Genomic DNA, 23,989 nt, shown 5'->3' with positions numbered 1-23,989 from the left:
TCACTGACGGCCTCTCAAAGTGCGAGTTTCTCGGTCGCGATATCTTATCTGCAGAGACAGCAGTACCAACTCGGCTTCCATCTTCCAATCACCCGAGTCCTGAACCAAAGACAACTTCTGTGACGACTCACTTGACGACTTACTCATAGCGCAAACCTGCGCTCTCAGAGACCTCACACTTCAGGAATTTGATTCTTCACTCCACAACAAGCACACACGCACAATGTCAGCCACACGCGCTGCTCAAACTTCCAGGCAGGATGCCGCCGTGCCCGGTAGCACACGTACTGCTGAGGATGCGCCGAAAGAGAACATCTTCATGTTCGTGCCAAACTTGATTGGTACCATCTCTGCATACAGGAAGTGAAGGCTCAAGTGCTGACTTCGCCCACAGGATACGCTCGCGTCGTACTCGCAATCGTCTCACTCAACTACATGCCCCTCCATCCACGAACATGCGCCCTCCTGTACAGCATCTCGTGCCTGCTGGACGCCCTCGATGGCTACGCCGCCCGTAGCTTCAACCAGTCCACAAAGTTCGGCGCCGTGCTGGACATGGTGACAGACCGCTGCACCACCACCTGCCTTCTGGTCTTCCTCTCAACCGCCATGCCGAGATGGAGTATGGTCTTCCAACTCCTCATCAGTCTCGACTTTACTAGCCACTACATGCACATGTACGCTACGCTTGCCATGGGTGGCAGCGGTCAGAGCCATAAGAACATCGATGCAAAGAGAAGCAAGATCATGCACTTGTACTACAACAACCGCAACGTTCTCTTCGTGTGCTGTGCCTTGAACGAGCTGTTCTTCATCGCTCTCTACTTGCTTGCCTTCTCCTCGCCCTACCTCAGCCCTTCGCTTCTGCAGTCCGCTGGTGAGGCTGCTTCATTGCAGCCTGGCTCGCCCGCTCTGCCTCCTAAGCCCTCGACAATCTTCTCCAGCCCCTGGTCTGCCGGCGCTATGGAGATGGCCAGGTAAGATTCTCTTTCCTCCGGCTTCCGCGACCCTGAACCTGCCAGAATACTGACCGTGTTGTAAAACAGAGCCAACAAGATGGATAGTACCGTCCCATGGATCCTTGTCGCCATCTCTGCCCCCGTCATGCTGTTCAAGCAATGGGTCAACGTCGTACAAATTGTCAAGGCCAGCGAGTGGCTCGCTCAGGGCGACCTCGCCGATCGCGCAAAGGCTGGTCTGCCCAAGAAGACTCAGTAGGGTCCGACTTCATTGTAACAAAATTGGGAAGGGGAAGGCATGCGTCTGCTCACGGTCAGAGACGAAAGGGAGGATCAACACACACATAAGGGAGGATACACGAACGCGGCCACAGAGCCGATCGACCTCATAATATGAGTCTACATGGGCGTTCTAAGGCGCCACACACAACATGAGACAGCAGTCGGCCGATTGCTTTGCTACCAGCACGGATACAGTTCCCTTTCGGCTCGACTAGGAACAAGCGAGCGCGGCTGTCTACCATTTTTTCTTTCTTTCTTTTCTTTTTTCTTCTCTTGCAGCTCTTCTGCTTCTTTGTACCACTATTTCACTATTTACCAAAGGCCCCATCCATGGGTTGCTATGCCAAAAGGGCCAGCGAGAATCTAACATATCATATTTCCTTCATGTTGTTGATGCTCCTTGCATATTCTGAGACGTGGATCTCGAGGCCACCTGCAGAAGTTTGCGATACTACAGTAGGGCTGTCGATATTGCTGTGTTACACCAGATCTTTTTGCCATGCAGGAGTGCTGTTCAGCTGGGTCAAGAGGGTTACACAGGATCGGATCGCGCGGCTGTTTCGAGTTGAGAGAAGTGATACGACATGGAGCCAGGAGATCTACTATGCAGCCATCTGCAGTGTCTAAGATTATAGATGATCATGGTAGAAGACTATACACGAATTTGTTCGAGTCATAAAACTGGGATTGGGAATAGCGATTGTGTGTAAAGATTTTTTTTGCTAAACGTCTACTTACCATGCCCACATACTCAGCGGAATGGATTTGGTACAATCGAGATAGGGTGACCATACTCATGCGTGAACGTTATACTGTGCCACTCGGCACTCCACGGTATCCATAGCACAACTACCAATGCCACTGCTTTTCATGCCCGCCCGTTTTCCTCTGTGCCTCTGTGCCTGTGCAAAAGATGTACATGCCTCATCAGTGCAGAGTACTCTCGACCCAAAGGATCGGGATAGAAAGTGCTTTTACATTGCATCTGTGCGTTCAAAAATACGTATTAATCCAGGTGGCTGGGAAATGTTGCGAGTCAAAGAAAGCCATCATTTTAATCTATAGAGTATTTCAGAGGATGATGACGAGTTATTGGTGGTCATTTATATGAAACAGAATTTAGACAAAGAGCAGGAGCCAATGACATGTTTTGACAGGACTTTTTTGCTTGACATTGACATTGACGTGTGTTTTTGATTGGGATGGTATGCCTTATTTTTAGCCCTGGATGGGGGTTTCTTGACGTCGTAGGTCTCTTGATATAGACATCAAAAACGAGGCATACGAGTAATGAACATACGGAGCCACGGAGGACGAGGCGCATCGAAAACACCGAAGACACATACAGTACATGCACAAAAGAATCGATCTCCAAATACTTGCTGTCTGCCGTCTTGTAAATGGAGTGGCATCTTTGGAGGTGTCGGATGAGTTACGGATTGGGCTTGTTGCCCTTGACGACCAGCTGGCTCCTTTCACAGAAACAACTCATTACCTCTTTCAGTTCATGCAGAAGTGCTGATGATCAAGTTGATCGAGTTTCAGAAACCACCACTTCGTGGATTATCATCTAAGCAGAAGGATTCATCTCGATATATTCGGGGAAAAGCATTGATGACAATAGTCGATAAAAGCACAAGCATAAACGGTCACCTTGCATCAGGATGGTCAACCTCGTGGAGGAGGAGCAAGAAAAGCAGGTTCGGAGAACAGGTGCAGAGGTTTGAATTGCCGACATAAGTCTGGTCTCTGGAGCAAAAAAAGGATTCATAGAGTGAACAGTGCACGATGGGGATTCTTGCAAGTCAGCGATCGAAGATGGGATGGGTTGTCGATCAAGCACTTCCTGCTTTTAGACATGAGCGAGACAGAAATGACATGCATGTAAAGTGCTTTCCCGCCTTACGCAAGTGGGCGGGGGTTTTTGATCTGAGACAATCGTGTTGAAGGCTCAAGAGAAAAGAAGATGGCTGGGCGGGGTTTTGATGGGAAGAACGCCGTAAGCAGGCCACATACTCCGACTTCCCTGTTCACAGGTACGAGAGGACGCGTACCGCGGCGTTATAGCCAAGGATGTAGAATCAAGGCAAAAAGAGAGCGCGTGTGCCGTACTTCTCCTCTCCACAAGGCCTCCCATACAAGAAAGACGCGACGAAGCGTGTTTTGTGCCTTGGAAGTGGAGGGAAAACCACTTTGACCATCAACTTGGCGTTTTCGATAGCGACGAGCAGAATTCGATAGTGAGGCCCACGATCGAAATCCTTCAAAAGATGGGAATTTGTCACAACAGCAATAGACTGGTATGGCGTGGCTTTCAATCTGCGAGCACTGCCCTGGTTCTTTCGGACACTGTTGATGTGCTGCGGCATGGGCTGAGAGGTAAGCGGGTTTTCTGGTTATTAGTGCTTTCGCTGCGCCCATTTGGGATTCCTCAATCTATGAGCGGTCGATCCCTTGGGGGATCTTGCAAGGCGCGGGAGGATCATCTTCATCTGGTATGAATTATTGCAAGGTATCGGGTACATCGGACAACTATGCTTTTTTGCAAGTGTACTCGAGTACCACCAATGGAGGAACGTAGACAGGGAATTGTGGCACATGTCATGAGATGTCGAAGGGTACGTCTCGAGATGGTCGTTAGACGGGCGAACGCATGCGAGCCACGGTTGAGCCAGCGGAACTCGAAACATGTGGATCCAAAAATCCGCTCCCATCTCATCGAAGTCGCTGACGGCGCTGCCGGAGCCTAACCTTATTGTGTGCCCTTCACTCGTGGCTTTTTTGCTTTCCTGGTTCGGCCTCGGTTCCAGCCCCCCTTTGGAAATGGCGAATATGTCATCTTAAGGCGGTCGACCATCACCCTCATTTAAGCAGTTAAGGAGAGGTGATTTCAACCAGGAACGGCGAGAATGGGGAGGCATCTCATATTAAAATGTCGCACATACCACTAGCCTTTTTCCTTCCTTTCACTATCCCATAAAGTACCCCCCCTGTTCTGGGTAGATTTGCGACAGATCAAATACTTCAGCTACGACCAACCCAAGCCGCAACACACAGACGACCACGCAGCAGCGCATCTAAACCCGGCGTTGGGGATACAGCATTAGCCTTGTGGAGCCAGTACGCAAAGCATCAGCCCTTTGCGCTCCTGCCGTGCCATCGCGAAAAACGTCCCGCTTGCATAATCCACGTACTTGGACATCACCAGGATTGCTCCATTGCCAACCCCGGTCATCCTTTTGCCGAATCAAGCATACGCCAGTCCCGGGATCCACTAGAGCAAAGGGCAGGGTGTAGCTTGCTAGCTGAAAGGACGAATCCACCGCCAGCCTCTCGACAAAAAGTGTCGTGGAGTTTGAGAGATCGCCTGTGCAGAAAGGCACTACTATACTAAGGCGGGAGAGGCACTGCAGGCATAAGAGCCTTGTTCCTTGTCAGCACCACTACTGTACAACAACACGCCCGCTCGCTGCCACTTTTCTGTTTGCAATTGTTTCTTCTTGACACTCGAAAGGACCCTTGCATGACATAGTTGAGAAACTTGTCTCACCTATTCTCGAAGAATCCAATCCATACTTTTATACAAGAGCAAAGTCCTTTGACTAGGCCCGTTGAACCCTGAACCACAACCATGGACTCTACTACCCTCGTTACTTTTCTCTAGTAAGTATCGGACTCAAGTCCGGGACTCGAGATGGCCTCTTGCTGACCATCTGCTTTGTAGCAAATCAAGACCGGAAGTTCGTACTGTCGAGCTCTTTGGCTCTTGGGACAACTTCTCGAGGCCGTATCGTATGCAAAGCGATGGACACAGAGGCCGTGGTGTCTGGACTGGATGTCATTCATTCGAGAACATCATCTGCGACGGCGATCGTATCAACCATTTGAGGCCGAGAAATGGTGCCCTGAGACAAGGAGGAACCTACTGGTACTACTACAAGGTTGACGATTCCGAGGAAGCCTGTGACACCGCTACATCAACGACATACGCCTGCCCGTTGCTACCAGGTCAAATGGTCAATGTACTGGAGATACCCATCGAAGTCATCGAAGCCCCTCAGCGAGTCTGTAGCGCCTCGGCCGATCTCCCAACTACCATGGTGATGCCCATGACCATCAATCCCGAAGACAGATACAAGAAGATTTACAGCAAGCCGCCGACCAAACTTCCCCGCTACTACTGCTCTAGTGATGCTCTGAGGGAGAGGTTTGCTTCGGATAGCAGACTACCCAAGACCTACAGGATCAGAGATCGACCTTCCTCCCGTGGCGCCCGATCGATCAAGCGTGTTCGTCGTGACGAACCTGAGTATCAGAGACCTGGTGCCTGTCGGATCGACGTCTCTATGGATGACATGTCGAGGCTCGCCAACATTCCTGATCTGGACCAGAATATGAACGAGTTACCTGAGCTCCGACCTTTCGCTCCTTGCCCTAGTGCTTCGCCCGAGGAACGGCCAGTCACAAGAGGTGGTGGTGGACTGTTCACTGATCTCACCAAAGGCTTGGGCTTTTCCTTCTTTGGTTCGCTCAGACAGCCAAAGAAGAACACTCACCACCTCAGTCAGGACATCAATATGGAATTCGATGATTCTCCGCAACATATTCCTCAATATGATGGTACTTACGACGAGCCTCAGATCAGCCAATGGCCCCTCAGCCCTCCTTTGTCCGAACTTGCCGATGAGGAAAACTGGCCCCTACCACCTCTGAACTGCTTCAGACCAGCCTCTTCGCATACACCTCTTCACGGCCCATCAACACCAACATCCGCCATCCCCATCCTCAATCTCAACAACCAACCTCAGACTCAACATCCAAGCAACTTCCCCCAGCAACACTTCACATCGCCAGCACTTTCCTCTTCAATCACCTCAGACGACTATCACCCCGGCTTCGGACCCAGTAAAAGCATACCCGGAAGCTTCGACATGGCCTCGCCCACGTTCTCAGCCGACACACTCGACTCTTCCTTCTCTTCCAGCCTCACAACACCAGATCATTTCCGTCTGAGCTTCAACCTCGACGCCTCTAACCATGGGCCCCAAGACTCCGAACTCACCGCCTCCAACTTCTCCACCGGCTTGGAAGATTTGAGTAACCGTCTCTCGGCTCTCTATACATCTCCACCCTCTTCATCAGCCTACGACGATGACTTTGGTGACTGTGGAGAGCAAGAGAACAAGAAAATAGATTTTCTCTCTTTCCTCCCGCAGCGTGCAGCACCGCTGTATCTCCAAAACGTACAAGCTCGCCGTTCCAGAAGCAGCAGTGATTACGAAAAATCGAATGGAAGCTGTTTGACACTGAAATCGGTCAAGAGCACTACAGCCAGAGGAGAAAGACCATTTTCGCTGTGTTTGCCTGTTACGGCTGGGGAGTGGGATGTTGGTGAGGAGTTTTCTAGCGATGTGTTGGGGGCTTTGGGAATGGTTTGATTGGGGAGGGAGGAATAGGGGAAGGATGGACTTGCTGTCAAAAGCACGGCTTGCTATGTGGAATGGCTCGTTTTGCAAGGTCTTCTTTTAGTGTATATAGTTGGCTCTTCTGGCAAGAGAATAAGATTAATCATCCGCGTCTACCTTCATTCTCCCGTTGTAACGTTCATTCGTTTGATAGAGCGGTCTCTGGAATCGTTATATCATCGATCAGTCTATTTTATACGATCTTCATCAAACACGCCCTTCTGCCAACCGTCACGCTTTGATTTTAGAGCCGACCTTGTGAGGGCTCGGATACCTGCATGTGAAGTCCACCACGCATTCGGTCTGACTCACTGCCACCGCTCTGATGGCTTTGAGGAAGTCATATTCTTGATAAATGAATACGATACTCTAGGGTTTGAGTCTTACACAACATCGACCAACCTGTACCAGTACAAAAAATGTCCGCCATGGTCTCAAGACATCAAGGTACAGAAATGGGCCTGTGCTGTCAAGACAAACGAGCGTCATTGGCAGGATGGGAGATGAAACAGCGTGATTGGTGATACAAGCAAACGGGCTCAGAGACGAAGGATGGATTGACAAACACGCAGTTTGTTGCTTGAATGTTATGTATATATCTATTCCTCCTTCTATTCTCAGTGCGACCTCTTCGCCTCACCATCTCTCTATAATCCCCATCATCCTCATCATCCTCATACCGAATCCCAAGCCAAAAAAAAAAATCAAGACTCAATACCTTGCTTCTTCAATCTTCTACGACAAGCACCAAGCAAAGCCCTCCAAAATGTGCTTCAGACTCATCTCAACATTCACCCGCTGCGGTCACCAAGATACCCTCGCCCACCTGAAACTCTGCTCTTCCAGTCTCAGCACTTGGCCTTCTATCCCTTGTCCCCTGGACCGTTCTCAACTAGACACGCCTCTTTACGACATCAATGCTTTTTGCCCTTCTTGCACCATCACCCGCACTTTCGTCGCTGCTACGGGCTTTTTGGCTGAAGTTTCTGGTGATAACGGTGTTGTGACGCGCAGAGCTGGAGCAGTGGTTGAGGACATTGGAGCAAAGAGGGAGACTACGGATAGGGCTTTGGAGTGGAAGGAACTCGGTGTCATGGTGGGAGGCGGTGGATGGGATGGAGTTGGCACTGATGCAGCTACTGGTGGGGAGTGGGGCGCCATTGCACCAGTTGCCGACAATCTTAGCAAGGGAAAAGTGAGCCCTACCAATTCTGGCGTTGAAGAGCGAATGGGTGATAAAGAGGAGTCCTGGGCTGATGCTAGCGAGAGGCAGGCTCAGGAGTTGGGTGGCCAGGAGACTGCTATGCAGTGGTGAAGCAAGGCGATCGAGGGTGAGAGTATTTGGTCTTGAGTTGACACCTTATCCTGGCAAGTGTAGCAACACTTTCCTGAGAGTATCAGCTAAAGACTTCTGTCTCTGGTATACGGCCTACTAGCGAGGCGAATATTCCTGGGCAGAAGACAGGAGATGCTCTTCGATTGCTGCAGACTCAAGTTGAGATAGTATTCAAGTATTGAGTGGCAAGCGACTTCTGTCCATTGATACGACCATAGAATGCGGCGTGTTGGGTGTTTGGCAGATCATTGAGTCGGTAGAAGGCAACTTATCGCTGCCCCAGCTCAGTAATAAGCATGCCTTGACCAAAGATTGGAGCTACAAGGCCGAATCGAGGATCGTTCTTTCCTCGTGTGCGTAGTGAAATCCACTCATCCACCTTTCACTTGCTGAGCAGCCTGTTTATCCTTCAACATCTTCTCCATGCGCATAAATTCCCTCATCCCAATCGGTACATCAGCAAATGGATCCTTCTCTTTTCCCTTGCCATCATCATCATCTTTCTGAATGTTCTTCGGCATCTCCGCCCCTACATCCTCTCCCTTTTCTTTCCTCTGCACCTCAATCTGCCCCCTAGCCTTCTCACTCGCTGCTTTCCACTCCTCAACCTCCTCTCTATAGATCTCCCAAACACAATTCACACATCCACTCATGCAGCAATCATCTGCTTCTGGTTCCTTGGGCTTTGGCGGCACGATAATGCCTGCGATTTCTTGACTCTTGGCTTCTTTCTCTTTGTCGACTTCTCCGGGGCTGGCGAGGCGGGAGCCGAATACTATACGTGCTTTTTCTATCGTTTCTTCCTTGTCGGTTTTGGGGATGGAGGACGTGGATGGCGGTGGGGTCGGCACGATTTGAGTGGCTGGTTGCACCTGTTCTTTGGGAGTTTCGGAAAGGCTGGCTTTGAGGGTACGTGGAGAGGAGAGCATGTCCGCGTAGTAGCCGGTCAGGGGATAGACTTGGTTGTTGCTTTTGTCATCGGTGCTGCGGTAGCGGGCATATCGTAAAGGTTCGAGAGTTCGACGGTGGAGAAGGGTTGGTCGACATCGTATTTGTCGGATCGCATGCCGTACGATACTACGTTCCATGACTTGTTGTGTCTTTTGAATTGGAGGATGCTGAACACGAAGGCAGCGACAGCAGGCAAGAAATTGTAATGTCCGATCATTGAGGATCTGCTGGCTACGTCATAGCTATTTTCCATAACTGATACCCAAGGGGTGACCCTGATCTACCTCATGATCACCCTCTTATGCGCCTCCTACTTCTGCCATCTACACAGGGCATCAACAACGATCCGCAACACGTCTCCGAACAACCTATCAGCAAGTATGGCTCCAACCGTAGTGAAACGACGTTGCAGACCTTGATGAACGGCACAAAGCCATAATATACGATAAGCAAGCGAAGGGTGGTACCGTGTTACGCTCGTCATGGACCGCATAACCGTCTCGACGTCGTGCCTGTGAAAATCCATTCCACCTCCGTCCACGAAACACCACCACAAACAAGCAAACCCTCCTATAGCCGCCCCTAACATTAAGCTTCATGCGTGCAATCAATGTACCTAACGCCTCACCTCTCAGCACGAAAGACAGCTACATCCGCACACCGGTCACGGACGCGAGTGTCGTACCTGGGTACACGGTGCCATTTGATCTTGGAGTAGTATGACCGCACCCATAATAGGGAACAAGAATCCAAAAGCACAATAGCTTGGCGAAGTAACGTGGTGGGTGGGAGAGAGGGGACTGGATATCCAGATGGGTCCAGCTGAATGGACATTTGGAACCGTCGTTAGTGTACTCTTGAGAGCAGCGGCGCTGGTTTTGTAGTGAAAGAGCTGATGGCAATTCAACGAATGTGGAAAGAGCATAGCCTGGATGTAGCTCGGCCGATGATGCAATCCTTGAAAGGAGACTGTAAAAAGGCACAGTACAATTGACATCCATAAATTTATCCATTGAGGGCAGCCACTTCTCCATTTCTGTCAAAAACTCACTCCCACCACACCTCATCCAAACCCTCCAAGAACCCCAACTTGACACCAAAGAAACTCTTCCACACATCAACCTCCAACCTCCAAGGCCTAGTCGTAAGTGCAAAATACGCAATAGTAGAGTAATTACGGCACATTTCCCGATTCTTGCCCACAACAAGTACTTTGTCGCCTTTGAGAAACACTTTGCCGTCGATCTTCTTCTCGTACTCATTTAGGCGAAGGCGGAGGGCGTGATGGATGCTCCATTCGCTGAATGGCATGTCTTTGGGGACGAATTTCCATTCCCAGGTGCGGCCAATGTCATCGGCGAAGGATGTGCCGTCGCGCTGGAGAAGCGTTAGTCGGAGTAAAGGTGACAAGGGGAATACTAGACTTACATTGTCATAACCGAGCATCAGAGGCCAGAAGTGCGGTGCGGACCAGATACGCATGAACGAGAAGTAAGCATCAGGGTTCTTGCTCACATAATCGCGCGCTGTGTCAAGCAAAGGTGCGACCTTCGATGGATCCTGCATCGGCTGGCGTGGCTTCATCTCTTGTGCGTCCTCGCGGAAGTCAAAGTAGAGCTCAGGTTTGCCCGGCCGAGCAGGCTCCTCAAGCACTACAGCACATCCAGAGTATTCGGGCTTGTAGCGAGGTGCCAATAGTCCGTGACGGTAGAGGTGAGCAATGGTCGGCCTTGTGATGTACTTCCAATCCTGTGGATATTTATCAGAAGCCCAGAGGAATGCACCGTTGCCAGACTTCATTACCTCATGTCGAATCTTATCCCAGCCCTCCCATTGGAAGACAGACCTGGTACGATTCGAGTGCGAGGATCGTACATCGGGAATCACCTTTGCACGTCCTTCCTGGTCGAACAAAGCAGAGTTCTTCCAAGGTGATCCCTCTTCAGAGCTGAAGAAAGGACTATCCCTCTGGAAGAAGCATGTAATCATGGCGTTGGCGAAAGTCATGTCTCTCTTGACCCTGCGATGAACTCCCGGATCGACTTCAAGAAGCATCATGAGCATGAATTGACGCTCGAGCATACCTGGTGCCCAAGGACCCTTAGTCCCCTTGGCAAAGAAGTCGACGTATGCTTTCATGATCTTCTGTGTCTCTGCATATTTCTCCTGAGCGCCAGCTTCGAGATCGGCCTTGTGCCATGCCTCTTTGAAGCTGCTAGCCCTGGTCCGATCGATAAAAAGTTCCCATTCTTCCTTCATGTCCTCGATCTCTCCTCGAGAGGTCATGGTTGGTGGGAGCCTGGGAGGACGATGGCCGACGGCTTTGTTTTCGCGAAGGTTGGAGAGCGACGGGTCCTCCCAAAGCTCCAGAGCCATGACCATGTCCTGCCATCTCGGCTCTTTCTCGTTGTGATCGTCGACCCAGCGGCCTCGGATGGTCACACCAGCTGCTTCTGAGAGTTCTTCGATAACACCTTCAGCATATTCTTCGTCAGACTCCCATTCGCTACCGTCATCCTCACCTTCTGAGATTTGCTGATACTCGGTATCGCTCAGCTCTTCGTCAGTGTCGAGATCGTTGATCCAGCGGTTCAGGTCAAGTCCATGGTGCTCAAAGTTATGCATCTTACCTGTCTGGCTCGCAAGCACACCTTCCTCGCCACCATTAGACTCGGCATCGGCGTCGGCCAGCATCAACTCGTGACCTGAGTTTGCTGGTGCAAGGTCTGCTGCTTTCTTAGCAACTGCTATGATCTTGCTAGCCGTCTCAGGAATTTCCTCGTTGGTCCATAGACTCCGATCCCAAGGGAACAGCACCTGGTCTTCCAACATGTCTTCCTGCTTATACAGCAGCTGAGGAGGTGCCTCTTCTCTGTGACTCCCGTCGCTACCTCTGGAGAAGTATCTCATCCTGGTACCGTCGCTGTGGATCCAGTCCCAGATGCTCTTACCTTGGCCCCACTCATCGGGACGAAGGTCTCTTGCACGTGAGAGATGCTCATCTCGAGTGAGTGTACGTAGTACATGCTCGGCAGGCTTGTAAAAGTCCTTGGGATCTGAAGAATGTTACGTAAGCTCGATGGTATGCACAGCAAAAGCGAATATCCTTACCTCTAAATCGCAGAGCTCTGATCAGAAGCTCTTGGATTGAGTTGTAGAGGGAAGAGTAGTGTTCGCCACTCTCGATGTCCCAGACTACAATGTCGTAATAATCTTTGAAACCAAGATGCCACTCACGGAAGCGATCAATCTCGTCCCAGAACTTGTCGTCGATCTCTTTCACAATCTGCCATTCGGATCGACTTGCTCTTCCAACACCGGACTTGGTCCTAATGAGCCATTTGTGTTCTTGAGGTGGCTCAACAATGACGTTACCGGTTCGACCGTCGCGAACCATGATGGCCATTTTGTAGGACTCCATGACGGCGTATTGAATCCATCGTCTGGTCACAGGATCGTTGCGCTTCATGTGAGCACATACAAAGTTTCGAGTTTCTACGGCGTGGTGAGTGCGACGCTGTCCGTGAGCACGAGAGCCTGTTTGGTGATGCGAAGTCATGTGTGCTGCTTTATCCATCTGGAAGTACGGTATGAACCCGACCTGGAGCAACTGCTCATGCGTGATACTTCTGATCCAGGACGCCCATTGTGCAGCAGGGAAGTAATGATTGCAGGTGAGGATGTTGAGCTCAAAGAACTCATCCCAACTCCGAGCTAGACTCACTGCCTGGAAAAGAGAACAGTCTTTAGCGATGATCGAAAATTGCAGCCAGCCACCTCTGGACATGGCCTTCTCGCTAGCTGTAAATTATATTAGAGATGGTCTTGCTGAAGTTTCGTCACACGAACTTACGATAGTTGTAAATGAACCTTCCGCAGACCTTGACACGAATCTTCTTGATACGGTATTGCTGCTGATCATCAACATCACCGAAATCAACAAAGGTCGTAGAATCCATGTTGTCAGGCATCGTTTTCTCGCGCTTTTCCTTGATCTCCTTCTCACGCTTAGTCTTGACATTCTTGACCGGGTACATAGGCCTTGATGTGAACTTAGTGCGACCAGCAGGTGCTTCAGCACTTGCAGCAGGTGCAATCTCGTCTTCTTCCGGCTCATCATCTTCACGACCAAGATCGGCGCACGCATCGCGGAGTTGTTGCAACCCAGGCTGTTCCATCTTGAGGCACAGGTCTCTCAACTCTGCGTTAGTCACAGATGGATCGGCGAGGAATTCGTCAACATTCTCGGCTCGTAAGGCTACTGGGAGCAGGGTTGCATAGCCAAGTAACAATCGACAAAACAGCAACTGCTTAATATCAGGGATCTGTTTCATCAAAGTTTCGACTTCATCGTCGGCCAGGGGGAACGTCTTGTCTGTGACAATTTCCGTCTTCGATGGATCCTCGGGATCGAAGGTCTGCAGGACACCACACATGGTCGTGCCTTCGCGCAGACGGGTACGGACCTCGTCTGGCGTCTCAATATGAACCTCACCAGGCTTTCCTTTGCTCAGCTCTTGTGGAGACGGTTTGACTTCCAGGGCTTTCGCCTTCTGACGTGCTTTCTTCTTGGCGTTCTTCGATTTATTCATCTCCACGAGCGCTTGAGAAGTGGCCGGCTCCTTGGAAGGGCTTTGCACCGCAGTAGCTTGCGGAGCTACGTTCTCCTTCTTGGGGCTCGAAGCATCGGCCTCTGCAGCCTCTGCAGCTCCAGCAGATGCTGGCTCCTCGGTCGAGGCGGTGATGGGCTCAGCAAGCCACAAGAAGCGTCGTATGAGATCGATGTAGCTTCCACGCTCATCCTCAACAACGTCTTCGATGGGATCCCATTCTTCACCACCTTCTCCTTCGGCGTTGAGCTCCTCCTCGAATTTGTTGCGTTCTTCCCAAACCTTCTCAAGGTATTCGGCTTGTCTCTTGTCATTCTCTTTCTGTCTCAATCTGTCCACACGAGCAGAGACATCTTTCCAGTGACGCTTGAACAAAGCGGCCTCTTGCTTGATCTTCTTCTTCTCCGCGTCGCGTTCCTTCTCTTCGTCATCCTCGAGATTACGGACCCAGCCAAACCACTGCTGCTGCTTGTACAAGACTTCGGCAGTCCGTCTTTCGAGTCTTTCCAAGGCACGGCTAACATTGTGTTTCTCGCTGATGAGGTGGTCCAGGTAGTGTTGGTGACCATAATCGAGTTCGAGGGCATAGAAGCGCGAATGGTGGAGTTTACGGGCACGGATGCAGCGATCGAGAAGACCATTCTGTTTAAAAAGGAAAGCGTGCAGGGTCTTGAGAGTGTCTTGATCATCTATGTCGTCGAAGGTAACTTTGTGGATCGGGCGGTCGGCAAAGTAGGAAGGAGGGTCTTTCTGCAAAGCATCTAACTGAGCACCTCTGCGCTTGTAACCCTTGTACAAACCTGGACGTGTCAACTCGTGTGTTGAGCTCTACAGACATGCATCAAGTGCTTACTGTAGACTTGTCTCGCATGGAAGGAGCAGAACAAGGCATTAACGTTTGTAGCTTCCTCGCTACATCGCCGTTCATCCGACACGTACAACGCCTGGCACTGGGGTGCCATAGCGGCTAATGCGTCTTCTGCTCAATACCGCGACGCGACAAACGAGAGGAAGGTGCGCCTCTGTGCAGCATTCACTTTGTGGAAGATAATATACTCGGGTGGTTGGAGCTGACGGAGAAGGTGCGACTGGAGATTCGCGCGACCGACGCGCCCGCCGATCTCTCCGCTTGTCACATGCAATGCCTTTGGCTGACCATTATTCCCGACTCGAAGGCGTTCGTCGTTTCGTTTCGTCATGATCAACTACCCTGACTATGTGTTTTCCATCTTTATGTATCCACATCAATGCAAGTCTGATCAGGAGAGATGCAGACAATCGCGCTGCCTGAAGACTCACAGCCGCCTACTTCCGGAGATAAACGGCGTAATATAAGTCCGCGAAGTATACTTTCTTCGAGTCGGAGCAAATCATGGGCCGCCGTTCGGATTCCTTGCATTGTATTCGAGTAGCATTATATTAAGAGGCACGAGGCCTGGTGACCGGTTGCTGTGATGCTCCCTACACATCGACTGTGCAATCGTACAATTGCAGCAGCCAACAAGATTGTCAAGCATCAGCAAAACTTTCACTCCAGCGCCAGAATGTCTTCGTCGACCACCTCATCCGCTTTGTACGCAACAGTCTCGACTTCTTCAATTGCACCTGTCGTGCCCAAGAACCACGCTGAATTGCGCCACCACAACAAGAACGGCAAGGGCTTCATCAATCCTTGGGACTCGTATGTCGACACAACTGCGAAGCAGATCATCTCGGCCCTGCTCTGGTACACATGTCTGCACTAGACTCATCACGCACTTCACCACTAACCACTGCTATGCAGGCGGAAACTCTCGGGCAAGCAGAAGACTCCCGACACGACTCCTCCCACTGTACCCGTGCAGAAACCAGACTTCCTCCCTACGCGCGAGACCAAGACGTTACGAGCAACATGGCTTGGACACGCTTGCTACTATGTCGAATTCCCGAAGGGCTTGAGAGTCCTTTTCGATCCCGTTTTTGAGCCACGATGCAGTCCATTCAGCTTCATGGGCCCGAAGAGATACACGCCATGCCCGGTTGACGTTGCCGACATCCCCATTATCGACGCCGTCATCATCTCACACAGTCACTACGACCATCTATCATATCCCACCATCCTCAAGATCAAAGAGAAGCACCCGAATGCCCATTTCTGGGCCCCACTGGGTAATAAAAAATGGTTCTCGAGCTGCGGCATTGAGAACATGACCGAGCTTGACTGGTGGGAGACGAGAGACTTTACCTTGTCGGCAAATAAGAAAGATGCGGAGACCACACATACGGACTCTGGTTCTACCGTCAATGCAGGAGGTGCCGAAGATATCAAGGCCGTCATTGGCTGTCTGCCCGCTCAGCATACGAGCGCTCGTACGCCTTTTGACAAATCTCACACCCTCTGGGGCTCATGGAGTATTGAAAGTGGTGGCAAGAAGATCTGGTTCGGAGGAGATACTGGTTATCGCTCAGTCCCAGAACTTCCGGAAGAAGAGAACGACTATGATGAGAAGTATAATTACCCGACATGTCCTGCATTCAAGGAGATCGGTGAACTGAGAGGTCCGTTCGACTTGGGCTTGATCCCAATTGGAGCTTACGATCCTCGTTTCATCATGTCTCCCATGCACGCCAACCCCTTTGACAGTGTCAACATTTTTATCGACACACAATGCAAGAAAGCACTTGGTATTCACTGGGGTAAGAAGACGAAAGCCGCCAATTATCAGGAAGAATCCACTAACCGCGACTAGGTACATGGGTACTGACAGAAGAAGATGTCCTCGAACCTCCACGAGTACTTAAGCAAGCCATGGCCTGGAAGAAGCTGCCTGAAACAGGAGTCTTTGACGTTTGCAACATCGGCGAGAGTCGCGACTATTGATCAGCACAATCCGCCACGACACGCATGTTCTTCTCATACTGTATAAATATATATTCGATTTATAGACTGACTGATTTGGGCTCATTAGACCCGTCTAACGACAAGAACATCTAGTGGTCAGCTTATCAAGCGTGATACGCCAACGAATCCTCGTTGAGCGCCGTCCATCAACTCAAGCTCGTACCGCTTCCACGAAGCCTGCTGACGATCAAAACTCCCTCATCCGCCCTCATTCCCGCCACAACCCTCGCCTTTGCCCCTTCCACTCTAACCGTCATATTGTAAGAATTCCATGCCCCTCCATCAAGAAAGCCGTGGTAGTGTAGTGGTTCAACACACCCGTGGTCTTAACACGTGCGTGGTCATTCGTTGTTACTCAACGTCGTGTCAGTCTAGATCCGAGGAGGTCGCGGGTTCGATTCCTGCTCACGGTGCTTACTTTTTTTGCTTTCACCTTACTATGTAGGATTTTCCAAGGTAGGATGGTCGCTTTTCTCTTTTTCTTCTTGTTTCTTCTTCTGTTTTGTGGTGCGCTTTATGGATTACCTCTCAACACCATATTCGTCCTTTTGAAAAAGATCTTGGGTCAAAGACAGACTGAACTTTGAGGGCAATACAAAGATTGCAAGACAAGCAGAGAAAACACATGACGGTCCCAAAAATGTCGGTACGATAAGTCCGTTCTCTTCACCAAATTCGAAGACATGGACATTAACAGGCCTCCACAGGAGGAAGAAACCCCTCGCGGAGATTTTTAAAGCTCGCCTTGCTGCAGGAGTCACTGCATCTCAGTAAGCAGCGACTATCTTTGGAGAGCACTCACGTCCATAACCCGTCAATCTATATACGAGAGCCACACTCTTCGCGCTGAAGTTCAGGTCAGTGGCTCTGCTTGAGCGCTGATCAAGTTGTTTGATTGCAGTGAGCAGTAAGTCAATAACCGAAAGGGTATACATTTCTTTTCTATCATGGAACCTAAGAAAATAACAGAAGAGATGTTTATCTGACGAAGCGAAAGCCTAGACATCGAAGCCTGGGTATGCAACCCTCATTTTACACATTACACATCAAAGAAACACACCATCTCTCCTCAACCACCCTCTTCACGACTTCAGCACTCACAACCCAACGAAAAACATACCCAAAGCACCAATCCCAGCAACTATACCCCCTAGTGCGAAACCCTTCGCTGCAGCACCTGTACTGGGTGTAACAGTAGGAGTAGCAGGAGCTGTGTACTCTCCGGTGGTGGCTGTGTAGTTGATCATGGAAGAGGCAGTTCCCATACTAGGAGCTGTGGTCACAGCGCTAGAAGAATCGGTGAGGATCCCTGCCGTGGCTGCGACTTCAGAGACAGAGGATGCGATGGAAGCGGCGGAAGTGGCAGCTTCGGATGCGGAGGACGCTGCGGCTGCTGCTGGGGCTGCAGCGGCTTGGGGGCAGATTTTTGAGGTGACTTCGAGGGCCTCTGTTTGTTGTGTCAGAGAGATTTACCAAAGCAAGGGGAGAGGGGGAAGTCTTACTGGCAAGATCGGCTTCACTGCATTCAGCCTTGACGGCTGTTTGTAGGTCCGCGATGAGCTTTTGGTTTCCGCATATACAGGCAGAGTCTGTGACTTGACAGCCAGAGCCAGAGATACCTGAGATCAAAGGAGTGGTTGCGCAGGCAGGAATTTCGGCAATGATGCTTGCATCGATCTGAGCGTGGGCGACGGCAGCAAGGCCGACGAGGAAGATGGCTGACGAACGCATGACTGAGATTCTGTAAAAGGAGAGTATGTGTCTTTGAGATTTCAGTAAAAGACAGTGGTTCCTTGAGAGTGGTATGAAGGAAGGTGAGTTTATCCTTACTTGCTTGTTCCCTTTTCTATGTTGTTTCTGTTTCTATTGTTGCTCTCAACACAGAACCAGGGAGTCGGTAGACTTGCATACCTTAGTCGCCTTGTTTGTTTTCATCGACTGCTAATCTTGGATCTTTCCCTTCTCTTTTGTCTCTTCTGCTATGATGAAACATGAGGAATGCAGATACCCAGCCAACCTCTCCCGATTGCATACGCAACGCTTCGACCCAGGAAATGCTACTGGAACCAGGCAATGGAGGCGAGACCAGTAACAAAGGAATGTTAAGAATGTTCTGTGCCTGCCACTCCCCCACAACCTTTGGCTGACAACGTCAGTGGTGACGATGCAGGCGTGATGGGTTCTTTGTCTACATCATCCGCATTCATGAAGAACACGGCAGGGAAACAGTGTCTCGGTACCGATCACTCGGCCCGTATGATAACAACCGAGCAAAGCAAAGAAAAAAAGATAAGGCTATAAGATGTTTCGGGTAGAAATGTATGGTTCATGATGACATCTGGAGAAAGAGAAGTGTGTGGTTGCAGGAAAAGGAGAAAGTAGAAAAGAGTCAAGGACGAGCAAGTCATTACGCACCTACCTCTAAAGTCCCTCCTTCCACTTTTTCCAAGCAAAATACCAGAACAACAGGAAATCCACAATGGTCCCCTTTTTCTACCCACGCAAAGGCCAAAAGCCTCGTCTCCCACACTCCAACGCCTTCGAACATACCCAGAAACACACCCGCCACACCTCATCAACATCAGAAACCTCCACAACCTCATCCACAGACTCAGAACCACACACACTATCCGGTGCCGCAGATCTGTGCTCCTACACAGCGAATATGCGCCGCTGGACACTCGACCAACTCCATACCTCCTTCCCTAGTCTCCCCTCAACACCTTCTCGTGGCTTATCTTATACCTCCAACACTGCAATTTCGAATGTCATATCTCCTCTGTACCCTACAAATTCTTCGTTGTATAATTGCAGTATCAGGACTCCGAGGCTTGGGGCTAGTGGTAACGGAGAGGATGGCGAGGCGATGGGGGATGTGGGTACTACACCTTGTAATACACCGAGGAATAGAGGGTTGAGGAGGAGAAGTACGGTCGTTGCCACCAAGAGGGGAAGGGTCAGAGAAGAGGTTCCGGCCGAGGGGAAAAGTCAGGCTAGATTGAGACCAGTGGAGATGATTAGGAGTCTGAGTTGCGGTGGTTGAGTTCTGAGTATCGAGATTGAACGGGTCTTGATGCTGTTGTTCCCAACGTGGTCGACTGTTTTCTCGGTGTCGAAGTCATATTCTAATGACTTTCTGGAGCTTAGGATGAGACGTGGCTGAAAGTGGTACATGATCGAGATCTGCCTTCGTTAATGTCGTATCATTCATAGCACGTTAAAAGGAGCCGAAGTGGAGGAGGAGATCAACACTTGTTCATTGCTTTTCGTGTCATCTTTGATTCGTGGTCAAAACTCAATTCCAAGCCATCGCTCCGTTCTCATTTAAGTCGCTAGAGAGAGAAAAGTTATCCACATGCTCCATCGTAATCCACACCTTCTCATTTCAAGATCTCTTAAGCACTGCCATTGGTTGCGGGCTGGGCAGGAGCAGTCAGGATACTGAACTGGCCACCACCGGATGCGTAGTTGAGCATCTTGCCACGAGTGGCAGTGTTGTCAATCTTGGTAGCGACCATGATATCATCATCAGTGCCTTGACCAGTCTGGTAGTTGGAGGAGAAGCCCCATGAGTAGGCATGGCCTTCCTCGGTGATAGCGAACGATTGATCTGATGCGGCGGTTGCGAAGGCGACTGTGCCCTGGATACCGCTGACGACGGTGGGGTTTTTGAGAATACGGGGATTGCCACGCTCGTCCTTGATAAGGGAGTCTTCTGGTAGGTCTGCGGCAGCAATACCACATTGGCCACCGTCGAGACGGCCCCAAACGAGACACTCACCAGCGCCGGTAACGGCAATACTGTGGTGACCACCTCCCTTGATGCAGCTGACCTGCCTGCCAGAAAGTGTCTCGACGACCTCGGGCTTGAGCACGACAGCATCGTCCTCACCAGCATTGTCGGGTACACCAGTCTCGCCAAAGTTGTTGAGACCCCATGCCCAGACGCGATCCTTGTTGTCGATTGCGAAACTGTGGTAGTCGCCGCATTGAATGTATTTGATGGCCTTCTTGGGCAGACCAAACTCTCTGGGTACCAGACCCTGAGTCTTGGTGCGCTCAACGACACGACGACCGAGCTGGTTTTGTTGACCCGAGCCCCAGGCAAAAACAGCACCGGTTGCATCGAGCGCAAGAACGTGGTTGGCACCACAGCTGATGTGCTTGACCTTCTTGAGACCCTTGATGAGCATGGGTGTACGCTGTACGAGGACGTCTGTGGTAAAGCCGAAAATACCTTCGTTGCTTCTGAAAGTACCCCAACCCCAAACCTGGCCGTCGTCGGTAAGAGCGAATGATGTCGAGTCACCAGCGGCGACTTGTACGAAAACGGTGTCCTCTGGGAACATGTCTGATGAGATGGCAGTGGGCGTGCTCTCCTTAGGATTCATGCCAGAGTCGCCATCTTCATCGTCCGAGTCCTCGTCTTCCTCATCCTCAACATCACGAAGGCCGCCTTCCCATGTTGTGTCTCTTCCAAGAGCGCCCTGGTCGTTGACACCCCAGGTGAGGATCTTGTTGTCGTGGGTCAAGGCCATGGCGTGCATGCCTCCAGCGACGATTTGCACAACACCGACCGAGTCGGCAGCCAGGTTGGCATTCAGGCGAGGGCGCTTGACATCGATGGCCTTCTTGGACGTACCAAGACCCAGCTCGCCAGATGAGCCCTCTCCGCAGACAAATACATCGAGGCGCTGAGTGGGAGCCTCGTTGATCACAGGACCCTTGGGCGCAACCTTGGCCTTCTTCGCGACTGCCGGCTCGGGAGTGGCAGTGGCCTTGCGCTTTCTTGTAGCCAGTGTTGCTTTTGTTGCAGCCGGAGCTTCTTCAGTCTTCTTTGGGCGGCCGGGTTTCCTCTTGGGTGCTTCTGACATTGTTTTAGCCTGTCGATCGACCGAGACTTGTCGTACGTGGTGCAACGCACCGTCTTCTGACTTTGCTGCCTTTGTATCGGCGGCCTTTGGTCTACCACGTCCTCTTCCTGTTGCGGCGGGCTTGGTCTCGGCTTCGGCCTCGGTCTTAGCGGTGACCTTTGCCTTTGTGTTGGCAGCTGCGCGTGTCGAAGCCTTCTTGACAGGCGCGTCGGCTTCAGCGTCCTTGGTCTTCTTGATGTACTTTACACCAGCCACTATAAATGTCAGTAAAACGCGTCTCCTCTTTCTCTTTGCGCGAAGGAATGGTTCGTGCGGGTATGAGGAATGATTGCTGCGTTTCTTGGTGCTAAGACTCACTTTCTTCGCGAAGTTTGTGTGTATGAGTTGTTCTGAAGTGGTTCGCGACCGTGATTGATCGGTTTGCAGGATGACAGGGATGGACAGAATTGTTGTATGTAAGTCAGAGGAAAAGTTGATGATGAAAGCGCGTTCTAAAGTCGAGAGTACCAAGCTTTGACTCGGTTGGAATGTCCGACAAAGTTCGGCCGTCGCCAACTCCCGAACTCTTTCTTTATTCACCCTACTCGCGACAATAATAACATCAATGTCTGTTCGAGGCATTGCATCCATTGGCATATATTGGTGTCTTGCTTATAAATCCTGGCCCATCGCCACCTACTGAGTCTCGTTGCCTGATCTTGGTGCTACTGCATCCTCGAGACTCGAAGAAGCATGCCATGATGCAAGTGAACGCTCGACGCTCGAGCTGGCCGTATTATTGCGTCAGTCTGCAGATTCAAGAAAGGAGTCGCGATCGCGGCCCTCCGCTCTCTGTCCACCTGCCATCGTCGGGTCGAGTCTCCTGATATTCAGTCACGTGTAATACTGCTCCCGATCTCTCCAGATTAAGAACCATGTTGCACTGTACTGAACGACGTCTGGTACTGCGACATTTATCGCAGACTGTTGCTTTCCCCGCACTCGGTCCCTCGGGTTAAACAACTCAAGTAGGTTAATATGGTGTCGATCCAAGACAGATGACATCGGTGGGTATGTCCCGCAGTAGCATAGTCACACCTCTACACATCCTTCTACATTCTGTTGCGTCTCTATAAGAGAATCGCATTACTATCATGATCGACATGCCTGCAACGTCAATACCCTCGTTCGATGAGCTGCCTGTAGACAAGACTGGACCATTCTTGAATGCTTGGGGACTGTAGGCATCATCCAGGGACTCATTAATGAACCATACTAATCTCATCAGATATGGCAAAGACGATGAGCTAGGCTTCCTGAACCGCCTCACCGATGACTTGGTCAAAGAAGCAGCCAAAGAGATTCAATCTGGCACGAGGTACCTAATCATCATCACATCATCACATCAATAGAACCACCACCACCACAACCCCCCCCCCTTCACAATATCTCTAACCCCTCGTTTTCAGAATCTCCCTAAACTGGCCCATGGACGCTCAAAACGACCTCCCCTTCTTCGGCCGCCAAATCTTCCACAAACAAGTATATCAAAAGCCTCCCCGCATAGTAAACGACGACACCTGGACCTTCAACACGCAGTCCAGTTCCCAATGGGACGGTCTCCGCCATTTCGCCTATCAAAAAGAGGCAAAGTTTTACAACGGCGTCACTTTGGACGATATTCATTGTGATCATAGCACAGTTATTGGAATAGGTGCGTGGAGTGAAAAGGGCATTATAGGTAGAGGTGTATTACTGGATTATGAGGCTTGGAGGGAGCAACAGGGTAAACCTGCCAAAGATGCTTTTAAAGCCGGGATCATCTCTCTGGAAGAGTTGAAAGCTGTGGCAGAGTGGGAAGGTGTGGAGTTGAAATTTGGGGATATACTGATCATTCGCTCGGGGTATATCGCGCAGTACAACAATTCCTCACGGGAAGATCTGGAAGCGCTGAGTAAGATTATGCCGCCTACTTTCTTGGGTGTCGAGCAGAGTGAGGAGATGTTGAGGTGGATATGGGAGAACTTTTCGGCGGTTGCTGGGGATCAACCTTCGTTTGAATGTTGGCGTATGTTGCTCCTCCTTCACATCTACATTGGTTTAATGTTTCTTCTTTTGCACAATGCTGACAGTTTCTACAGCGTCAACAAAGCCGTATATGCTTCACGAAGTCCTTCTCGCTGGTTGGGGTTGCCCGATTGGCGAAATGTTCGATCTTGAAGCTCTGTCGAGGCAATGTAAGAAGACTGGTCGCTACAGCTTCTTTGTGGCCAGTGAGCCTTGTAATGTAAGTGTCCCACAGAAACACTAGCAAGACGGCGTCAATTTGCTGACAGAGATGGCAAGGTTCCCGGTGGTGTTGCAAGCCCACCAAACATCATCGCTATCCAGTGAGGACGAGAAACATGCGACTGCGATCTTCTCTGGCTTTGTTGAGAGACTATCGGCGACGACGGTATGGATTGATTCATGGTCGAATATTACGGCACCGGGGCACTTTTTGGAGGCTACGGCGAGCTGCCCCTGCTGCATTTACTTGGTTCGCTGTCAATCTTTCCGATCAATTACTCGTAGCATTATGCTCATTTTGGGGGCTAATTGAATACACGTAAACGTCAAACTCGTAATGCTTCCTCGTCATATTTCCACCAC

General features: G+C 50.6%; 10 protein-coding genes across 10 annotated transcripts; 6 read left to right on the top strand and 4 right to left on the bottom strand.

Annotated features, from left to right (window-relative positions):
- Positions 1-223: 223 nt before the first annotated feature.
- Positions 224-1,218, top strand: AUEXF2481DRAFT_3271 (uncharacterized protein; the record flags this gene model as incomplete). The annotated part of the gene is made up of 3 exons (XM_013490254.1): positions 224-341; positions 395-977; positions 1,047-1,218. The coding sequence occupies 3 exons, from the start codon at positions 224-226 to the stop codon at positions 1,216-1,218; spliced, it is 873 nt and encodes a 290-aa protein (XP_013345708.1).
- A 3,654-nt stretch (positions 1,219-4,872) lies between these two features.
- On the top strand, positions 4,873-6,679 carry AUEXF2481DRAFT_3270 (uncharacterized protein; the record flags this gene model as incomplete). Its single annotated transcript, XM_013490253.1, has 2 exons — positions 4,873-4,904; positions 4,966-6,679. The coding sequence occupies 2 exons, from the start codon at positions 4,873-4,875 to the stop codon at positions 6,677-6,679; spliced, it is 1,746 nt and encodes a 581-aa protein (XP_013345707.1).
- A 524-nt stretch (positions 6,680-7,203) lies between these two features.
- On the top strand, positions 7,204-8,217 carry AUEXF2481DRAFT_600646 (uncharacterized protein). Its single transcript, XM_013490615.1, has one exon. It carries the CDS (start codon positions 7,296-7,298, stop codon positions 8,019-8,021), a length of 726 nt encoding a protein of 241 aa, XP_013346069.1. The 5' UTR covers positions 7,204-7,295; the 3' UTR covers positions 8,022-8,217.
- A 196-nt stretch (positions 8,218-8,413) lies between these two features.
- AUEXF2481DRAFT_3268 (uncharacterized protein) lies at positions 8,414-9,130 on the bottom strand (the record flags this gene model as incomplete). Its single annotated transcript, XM_013490252.1, has 1 exon — positions 8,414-9,130. One exon carries the CDS (start codon positions 9,128-9,130, stop codon positions 8,414-8,416), a length of 717 nt encoding a protein of 238 aa, XP_013345706.1.
- A 681-nt stretch (positions 9,131-9,811) lies between these two features.
- Positions 9,812-14,669, bottom strand: AUEXF2481DRAFT_600660 (uncharacterized protein). The gene is made up of 5 exons (XM_013490614.1): positions 14,457-14,669; positions 12,847-14,403; positions 12,105-12,794; positions 10,422-12,049; positions 9,812-10,370 (listed from the first exon to the last, which is right to left on the bottom strand). The coding sequence occupies exons 1-5, from the start codon at positions 14,563-14,565 to the stop codon at positions 10,041-10,043; spliced, it is 4,314 nt and encodes a 1,437-aa protein (XP_013346068.1). The 5' UTR covers positions 14,566-14,669; the 3' UTR covers positions 9,812-10,040.
- A 133-nt stretch (positions 14,670-14,802) lies between these two features.
- On the top strand, positions 14,803-16,820 carry AUEXF2481DRAFT_37976 (uncharacterized protein). The gene is made up of 4 exons (XM_013490446.1): positions 14,803-15,329; positions 15,387-16,279; positions 16,333-16,485; positions 16,552-16,820. The coding sequence occupies exons 1-3, from the start codon at positions 15,148-15,150 to the stop codon at positions 16,461-16,463; spliced, it is 1,206 nt and encodes a 401-aa protein (XP_013345900.1). The 5' UTR covers positions 14,803-15,147; the 3' UTR covers positions 16,464-16,485; positions 16,552-16,820.
- A 761-nt stretch (positions 16,821-17,581) lies between these two features.
- Positions 17,582-18,215, bottom strand: AUEXF2481DRAFT_3265 (uncharacterized protein; the record flags this gene model as incomplete). Its single annotated transcript, XM_013490251.1, has 2 exons — positions 17,582-17,931; positions 17,987-18,215. The coding sequence occupies 2 exons, from the start codon at positions 18,213-18,215 to the stop codon at positions 17,582-17,584; spliced, it is 579 nt and encodes a 192-aa protein (XP_013345705.1).
- Positions 18,216-18,510: 295 nt separating this feature from the next.
- On the top strand, positions 18,511-19,605 carry AUEXF2481DRAFT_600866 (uncharacterized protein). Its single transcript, XM_013490613.1, has one exon. It carries the CDS (start codon positions 18,806-18,808, stop codon positions 19,400-19,402), a length of 597 nt encoding a protein of 198 aa, XP_013346067.1. The 5' UTR covers positions 18,511-18,805; the 3' UTR covers positions 19,403-19,605.
- A 274-nt stretch (positions 19,606-19,879) lies between these two features.
- Positions 19,880-21,979, bottom strand: AUEXF2481DRAFT_3264 (uncharacterized protein; the record flags this gene model as incomplete). The annotated part of the gene is made up of 3 exons (XM_013490250.1): positions 19,880-21,351; positions 21,409-21,612; positions 21,943-21,979. The coding sequence occupies 3 exons, from the start codon at positions 21,977-21,979 to the stop codon at positions 19,880-19,882; spliced, it is 1,713 nt and encodes a 570-aa protein (XP_013345704.1).
- Positions 21,980-22,500: 521 nt separating this feature from the next.
- Positions 22,501-23,731, top strand: AUEXF2481DRAFT_46414 (uncharacterized protein; the record flags this gene model as incomplete). Its single annotated transcript, XM_013490481.1, has 5 exons — positions 22,501-22,577; positions 22,626-22,715; positions 22,807-23,405; positions 23,479-23,624; positions 23,684-23,731. 5 exons carry the CDS (start codon positions 22,501-22,503, stop codon positions 23,729-23,731), a joined length of 960 nt encoding a protein of 319 aa, XP_013345935.1.
- Positions 23,732-23,989: the final 258 nt, after the last annotated feature.

The sequence above is a fragment of the Aureobasidium subglaciale genome (assembly GCF_000721755.1).
Source record: "Aureobasidium subglaciale EXF-2481 unplaced genomic scaffold scaffold_5, whole genome shotgun sequence".
In the NCBI taxonomy this organism is placed as follows: domain Eukaryota; kingdom Fungi; phylum Ascomycota; class Dothideomycetes; order Dothideales; family Saccotheciaceae; genus Aureobasidium; species Aureobasidium subglaciale.
Note: the sequence above shows the minus strand (reverse complement) of the source record. Positions and strands in the feature narration are given on the sequence as shown.